Source organism: Gloeophyllum trabeum, assembly GCF_000344685.1.
Source record: "Gloeophyllum trabeum ATCC 11539 unplaced genomic scaffold GLOTRscaffold_00005, whole genome shotgun sequence".
NCBI lineage: Eukaryota > Fungi > Basidiomycota > Agaricomycetes > Gloeophyllales > Gloeophyllaceae > Gloeophyllum > Gloeophyllum trabeum.
Genome location: NW_006920414.1, coordinates 258,727 through 266,193, shown reverse-complemented (window position 1 = coordinate 266,193; position 7,467 = coordinate 258,727). Strand labels below are relative to the sequence as shown.

The 7,467-nt window shown below is 50.3% G+C and overlaps 2 protein-coding genes across 2 annotated transcripts; one reads left to right on the top strand and one right to left on the bottom strand.

Moving 5' to 3' along the window:
* Positions 1–1,735: 1,735 nt before the first annotated feature.
* Positions 1,736–5,119, top strand: GLOTRDRAFT_128091 (cysteine proteinase; the record flags this gene model as incomplete). The annotated part of the gene is made up of 19 exons (XM_007866718.1): positions 1,736–1,801; positions 1,869–1,948; positions 2,013–2,033; positions 2,093–2,333; positions 2,387–2,460; positions 2,514–2,559; positions 2,618–2,871; positions 2,924–3,057; positions 3,111–3,209; positions 3,263–3,415; positions 3,469–3,576; positions 3,625–3,651; positions 3,705–3,925; positions 3,982–4,177; positions 4,229–4,241; positions 4,292–4,613; positions 4,666–4,703; positions 4,757–4,871; positions 4,931–5,119. The coding sequence occupies 19 exons, from the start codon at positions 1,736–1,738 to the stop codon at positions 5,117–5,119; spliced, it is 2,397 nt and encodes a 798-aa protein (XP_007864909.1).
* On the bottom strand, positions 4,945–6,380 carry GLOTRDRAFT_120769 (uncharacterized protein; the record flags this gene model as incomplete). Its single annotated transcript, XM_007866717.1, has 4 exons — positions 4,945–5,161; positions 5,354–6,125; positions 6,171–6,230; positions 6,349–6,380. The coding sequence occupies 3 exons, from the start codon at positions 6,378–6,380 to the stop codon at positions 5,387–5,389; spliced, it is 831 nt and encodes a 276-aa protein (XP_007864908.1). The 3' UTR covers positions 4,945–5,161; positions 5,354–5,386.
* Between the last annotated feature and the right edge of the window lie 1,087 nt (positions 6,381–7,467).

Genomic DNA, 7,467 nt, shown 5'->3' with positions numbered 1-7,467 from the left:
AAAAAGATCATTTGACGAATTCATGAGCCCAACACCATCTCCCGCATCTTCTCCGGTGAAGAAAACAAGGCGTACTACTACGAAATAATTACTTTTCTTGTAGATACTTGAGATTAAAAATTAAATTGCCATCTGAGATATGCTCGTGGAACAGTCAAGTCCGTGTCACCAGACTCGTTCTACACGAATACACCATCTGATGTCTTCTCTGCAGGAAGACATCCATATTACGGGGAAGGAACATTGTCGGCACACTGCACAGATAATGTTCTCGCACCGTCCTCATTGTCACCCCGACAACAATCAAGACTTGACTTCGGTGGCCGCCGGAAACATCCAACAGTCCAATAGTGACATTGTCACACCGTCATACAGTAGCTGGTATTATCCTGTTCAGCAACGGGACGGTCCTTCTGAGTACATGAGGCACCGTATACAAGTCTTCTGCGATGCCACGAGGTGCTTCTGGAGCTAAGAATCCCATCCGTAACATAATATATATGGCATGACATCTGTGACATGGTAATGTGACTCACTTGTGTTGGGACGGTCAGCGAGACTGATGCTTGTGTTCTCGGATCGCCTTCTCATGCCATGTCAGTAGTAGACGCATAGAGACACCGTTAACAGTCAAACAGCAATAAATCTGTGAAGGAAAAAACCCAATACATGCAAGCTTGAGTAACAAATACGCACTACAACATCTATTCCCGATCCCCCACCCAAGGTAGCGGGCCTTGCCGCCCGGAGGGCGGCGCTACCAGCCTTATTAGTCCATAGTGCGTAGGGTGCCCTGTGAAGACATGGAATCGAACTTTTGACTAACTTTTCGGAGCAAGCCACTTGAGCTACGGTCATGCCCGCTATATATAGAAGAGCATATGCCAGGGCTTGTGATCAACCCGCTTTCCGTACACGTATGGTGAAAACGCCCTAGGAGCCCATTCACCCTTCTCTTCGGGGCTGCATATGACTCTACGCAGCAGGATACGCGCCCTTCCCATGAACGTCTGGACGGATGTTCCAGACGTGTCCTCTGATGTTATTGGACACCCTGGTACATCCGCCGTGATCTCGCTGTCTGCTCGTGTCTATGATACGCCGAAGGATTTCAGTCGTGACGTTTCTCCGATCATTGCTCAACTTAATCTTGCCTGGACTATTCTACAGCGTTGGTTGGCTCAAACAACGGATCATCGCCATCTGCGCATTGACGACGGAGACCCGCGTCGCGCTGTAGCCCCATTGAAGAGCAGATCTGATATTGATCCTGCAGAAAAGCAGATTGGCGCACGTCGCTGTTTCGCAGACGTACTTCCGGTACTCTGAGACCTTGTTCTACCTTATTCCTGGCTTCACGTCGCTATCTCGGCACACCTACTTGATGGATTTATGCACGAAATCTTCCTTGTGTCCAGGCTTCCGTGCTGTTTCTGCTGCCATATCATATATCGCGCCGTGTGCATAGCTACTTCCATCGCGGCGCTGAATTACTAGCTCATCTATGTTGGCTTTGGTAATTGGTGCCCGCTAGCAAGCTAGACGCGGCATCAGCCGCCTCCTCGATACCGGCAGTTACACCACCACTGACTGAAAACCATTGGCACAGGCCGGGGCTGTCCACCATGCTAAAATGAGCGCTGATCAGAGCGCTCGACGTCTCAGGTACTTAAGGCAGTATTGAGGTGGACTGAAATCTCAGAACTGTAGTCCTTATTCTCTTCCACCGCTCACGATGTCGTTGGGAAGCTTCTTCAAGTTATGGTCAAATGAAACATACGAGCAACGGGAGGAGCACTCTGTGAGAGGTTTCCTTCTCATGCAGGACTAACGAGCCCTGCAATATTCTTACCGTTTACCGACTGTAGAGGCTAATTGTCACGGAAGACTTGCAAAATGCCATTGAACGGTGCAGACGCCGTGTCCAGCGGATCAGCGAGGACTGTAGGTACGTGAATTTGCTGTATCTGGCGAGGAAATGCAAAAGAGGTCGACGATTTCTTCCCCTCCAGAAAGCGGAATAGACGCTTCCGGTACGTTCTATCCTCGTGTATCAACCTACGGGACTCACTTGAGAGCCTTCACCTTCCAGCGATATCGAATTCGATCTCGAAGAGGATCAAGAAAGCTGTCTATACGGACTTTGGGGTCAAGATGAGGCTGAGCCTCTGGACGTACTGCGGGTAGGGGAGATCTTCGATAAACCCAAGTTTATGATCAACGGTGCTACCGGAGACGACCTTGTCCAAGGTCGCCTCGCTGACTGCTGGTTCCTGTCGGCTCTCGCTACAGTTAGCACGGTTCCGGACCTAATAAACAAGATCTGTGTTGATGTATGTCTCGCCTTCACATTGCTCCGTATTCGCTTCCCTAAACAATGTGGCAGAGCGATCCCGCCGTGGGGGTCTACGGTTTCATATTCTATCGGGACGGGGGATGGGTCGACGTCATAGTGGACGAGTACGACATTTAACTTAGAGATCTCTTTCCGATACTAATTTTATGCTTGCCAGTCTACTCTGTATATACGCCCAAAAATATGAGGACCTATCCGAGAAGGTGAGGATTGCGTTCATGGTTGCGAAGTCCCCGGAATCGTGCTGATGCTGAGAACCAGGAGAAGTATCATTTTCGGTCGGATAAGAAAACGTACAACGGAGTGGCAAGATCAGGCTCGAAGTCATTGTATTACGCGTCTTCAGGAACAGAGAATGAGACTTGGGTGTCAGACCATCTTCTAATTCCTTTGGAGTTCTTTATGTACCGACAATCTCACAGGCCTCTGATTGAGAAGGCATTTGCAAAACTGCACGGTGATTACGAGGCCCTGAACTATGGTTGGACGTGCGAAGCTGTGGAAAGCCTAACTGGGTAAGTAGGAAGTTGACTTGGCAGTATTCCGTAATTGAACCTTTGGAACTAGCGGTGTTTCGAACTGTTTCTACCTGCACGACATATTCGACGAGGACAGATTTTGGGAGGAAGAACTGTCGAGGTTGCGGGATGGCGCCGAGAAGGATAGGGTTTTCAGTTGCGTTATAACAAATGAAACATCAGGTGACTCCTTGGCCGCTGCAATGCGTAATACTAATCCCATAGTCCCGAATCAGGTCTGAGGAAAGGTAAGATCACGACTCCCTTGGGAATCCCCTTTATTGAAGTCAGACAAGAGCATGCATATTCTATAATGGAAGCAGCAGAGCACCGAGGTCTGTTTCGCCGAGCGGTGCACCTTCGAGCCGCGGTTCATTTCTAGCGACAGGGAAGCGTTTCCTTAAAATCAGGAACCCTTGGGGAAGTGGCGAATGGATTGGTCCTTGGAGCGACGGATCGAAAGAATGGTCCGACTTCCCTGACATCAAGCCGTCTGATCTTAACCATAAATTCGGGGATGATGGCGAGTTCATCATGGAGTGTAGGCACCAGCTAGGTTTTCTCCCCAATGATTGTTCATCTCATCCGACACAGACAAGGACTTTCTGTCGACATGGACGTACGTGGACAGGACGAGGCTCTTTGATGACTGTTGGATCATCAGTTCTTTGTGGTTAAACGTGGTGGCCCGCTCGTTGCCATGTGCGTAAGATTTATTATTGTTGTATAACTGGGGGGTCCTGATCTTAGGCGCCTGGAACTATGGTGACGTGTCCTGTGCGTGGAGTCATGCTGCGCAAGAGCTTTACTGATGCAGGTGGACGTATCAGTTACACTCCATGTCGAAAAGGACACCCCGGCTGTTATTGTCCTATCGCGGCTTGATGACCGCCACTTCCAGGAGCTGTCCGGTTGTTTCCACTGGTCACTAGATTTCGCTATCTATAAGCAAGGGACTAATGAGCTTGTGGGGGTATCAACGCACGAGCGCCTTTGGCATCGAAGTGTGAACTTGGAGTTGGACCTTGATGAAGGCAACTACGTGATACATGTGAGCCCGACGCGATCCTCAAAGTCATCCAGCATCTCGCTGACCGGAGTCCAAAGCCAAGGTTGGATCGCAAGAAAAAGCGAAAGGCTCACACGGAGCTGTACCACGACAAAGAAGGGGGTAAGCCTGGGATCTACATTCGCGCTCAAGACCAGTCCCTTTCTACGATACGCAAGCAAAGGGGAGCATGGGATATTCGGAAATTAGGACGAAAATGGGCTAGCGCATATACCAGTCGACGCATTGCAATAAGTACGATACTCTCCTGCATGATATCCGTTCGTTTTTCTGAAAGTTGTCTAGACTTCGAACCTGAGTAATAGTGTTTATTACCAGCGGGTACTGGTGCTGATTCGAAAGTGGCAGACGCTTCGGCGATGTCATACATCTTGACGATGACATCTTTACAGGTAGAAATCTTGCCGAAATCCAGGCGCAGCGCATACTGTCACCCATATCCGGGGAAGATGTGGTCTTTGTTCACCATACCGTGAAAGATCTTCCAAGCAATACAGCTTTCGTGACAAGTCCAGATCAACTTCCCGATGACGCATTGCACCGTACTTTCCACCCCAGTACCCCCGACGTAGATGTAGCTGCTGAGCTTTCCATGGGTCTACATAGCCATCGGGTCCACCAAGAGCCGCCAGCTACAAAACATCAGAACTTCGAGTGCAACATCTGCAAGGTCAGTCTGAATGTGATGTGATGGTGGCTGCATTTGATATCGGACCTGTTAGACCCGTCCAATTCTGGGGACCTTTTACCGTTGTATGGAGTAGGTCTTTCATCAACATTTCTCGTCCATCCCCATTGACACTAACTGGCTAGATGCCATCAGTTCGATATCTGTCGCGCGTGCATGGACCAAGAGGGCCATCAACATGGCTCACACATCACTTTGCGCGTAGATACAGCGGCGGACGCAAACAAGCTGAAAGACGACGTGAGTCGTATTTGTTGGTGAAGCTTACCTCCACAGATCTATTGAATGCTGTTGGCCAGGTACATGGACGGTTGCCACATCCAGAGGACTATGAAGTCACCCTTGGTTTACGAGTGTACACTAAGAAAGAAGCACCGACCATCATCGGAGGGCAACTGCGCCAGGGCAAAATTCTTCGCTCTCTGCCTCGAGCAAAGCAGCAAACCCAACCAATGTTTCCACGTCCATCCACTGCCAGTTCCTCGTGAAGGTTTGTGCGTAGCATGATGCATAGCTTATTTTCTTCATACCTGGATAGAGGGAATGTTAGTCTAAAGCTGAGCAGCTTCTCGGAACAATTGTAAAATTAGGATTGCCACCATACACTCAGCATGTGCGCTTGCTCCTGTATCCCCGGGCCAAGTCTCTGAGTCGTAGGCATGTAGGTTCTTACCACCTATGTCTTCCGGTACGAGATGCAACCTTCGGCTACGGTCACTCACCTGCACAATACGACAGACCGCTGGAAGTATCTGTCAACCAGATACACTACCCCGGCTTCCACCTCTTCTTCCCGCCCCTCTTATCCTCCTTCCGCGGCCTGCATTCGTGTACACTGCCCCTGAAGTATCCTTCCCTGACATCTGCGAGCGATCAGGTGGAGTAGTCCCTGCAGTCATCGATATAAGAGGAGCAGTGACAGTGCCCGAACTTCCCCCGCGATCCCCAAGCGCGTAATGGAAAGACTGATGAGGGACACGAGCACTGCGACCTCGGTGGCCGAACCCACCAGCCTTTCCACCACGGCCAAATCGGATCGCGGATGGGACGAGCGATAAGGAGGTCATAGAGTCTCTTAAAGCTTCCAGATCATAATCTTCGTGTCCGACTTCTGAGTCATTTGCTTCGTCTCCAGTGAATGTCGCCGGATTAGACACGAACGTTGATGACCCAACCACCGGCCTTGTTTCCACGATATGCATGCTGTCTTCTACTTCTTCAGAGGTTCTGGTCTCAGTTTCGGGATTGTCTGATTCGCTCGTATTCGCTTGAGTGTCCCTTGGTTTCCATTCACCTCTTATCAGCGTCGCGCCTTCACCCCATTTTTTCAATAATCCCCCAACGCCTTTATTTGTGACAGCGAAGAAGTACTCCTTAGGGTATCCATGCGCTTGGATGAGATGCAATCGACGTGCCTTAGGCGTCAAAAATAGCCGATTACATGAGACAAGGTGGCACGCGAACTTAGTCACAAGGTTCGCGAGAGCAAAGTGACTGTTAGTGAATAGTTCGTTATTGACGATAGCCGAGGAAACTCACAATCTTCTCTCCCCGTTCTTTTCTGACTTCGGCGAGTGGATCGTGGCATTCAGTCTGGTGCTATATCATGGAAGTAATTACAACTCGGGTTACACGTTTAGCCTCGCCGGATAGAACCAAGTTATGCTCATACCAGCTCAAGTAGTCTCCCATCTGGGAAAACGCACCCGCACCCTACCTCTTCGCAGACGTGCGCATGATACGTTGCATAGTGACTCTCAAGGTCTTTGGTGCTCGACAGCTCTGTTGGCTGATGGCGCGGAGGATTACATGTCGGAGGCAGCGTGCAGATTAGAGCTCGTAAGCCTGCAGCTGATGATGTTACAGAGACTGTCCTTGAAGCTTTCGACGTTGGAGAAGGGGATGGAGAAGCAGAAGGGGACCTAGCACGCTTTGTGGACATGGTGCAGAAGAGCAACTGAGGCTTTTGGTTGGCGGGGTCCTGAGAGGTAAGCAGACGTATGGGTAAAAATAGTCTACAGCGCCCTACGCCGTCTATGAGGGCGTCGAATGCACCTCGCGCAACAGTATATATACACTGCGGGACCCTTCGGCCTTGTCACATAGCTCCGGGCCATAGACGTAACGGACTCCCATAGCCCGTCCACTTTTGTCTTCATAGCCCCGTGGCCCGGGGCTACGGACTCGTAGCCTCATAGCCCTATAGCCCTCCGAGGGCCATGGACCAGGGCTATAGGGCTAGGCTATAGGGCTACGTGGACTTTCTGTCAGTCGGCCGTGCGTTCTCAATGTAGCCCTGCGCTGGCGTGGCTGGCTTGTGGCCCGCCTGGCTTAGGCTCGATACCAGCCACTTCGCAATTCAAGCTCCGCTCGTAATACTCGCTACACTGCGAAGCGGCTGGGAACTACGGTCGCCCTTTTGGCGGGATGCGCGTGACACGCGCCAACTATGAGTGGGACTTCGTGATTTGAGAGCCTCATAACTCAGAAAAATCATGCCTTGGGAGATTTGCACCATTGTAGGTTTTGAAGGCCATAGATTCATTTGACATAGGTCAAATTTCGATGAATTTGGACTGACATCAAGGAGAAAATCCTCTTTTCTCACCTATTCCAATCAACTCCATTCGCTCCAAAAACATCATTGAACAATGTGTGCCAGAGACGATTTTGTACGTCTGAGGGGGCAAATTTTTCTAAGTCGGAGTCACGCTTGGCGGGGAAAGTTGTGACCCCGCTATGTGACTGTCCGTTGTCACCAGTCCGTTCGCAAGCTCACGCCTTCCATCACTCCGAAACCAAAAAAGGAAGGCGTGTGCATTGCGTACAGGACTGG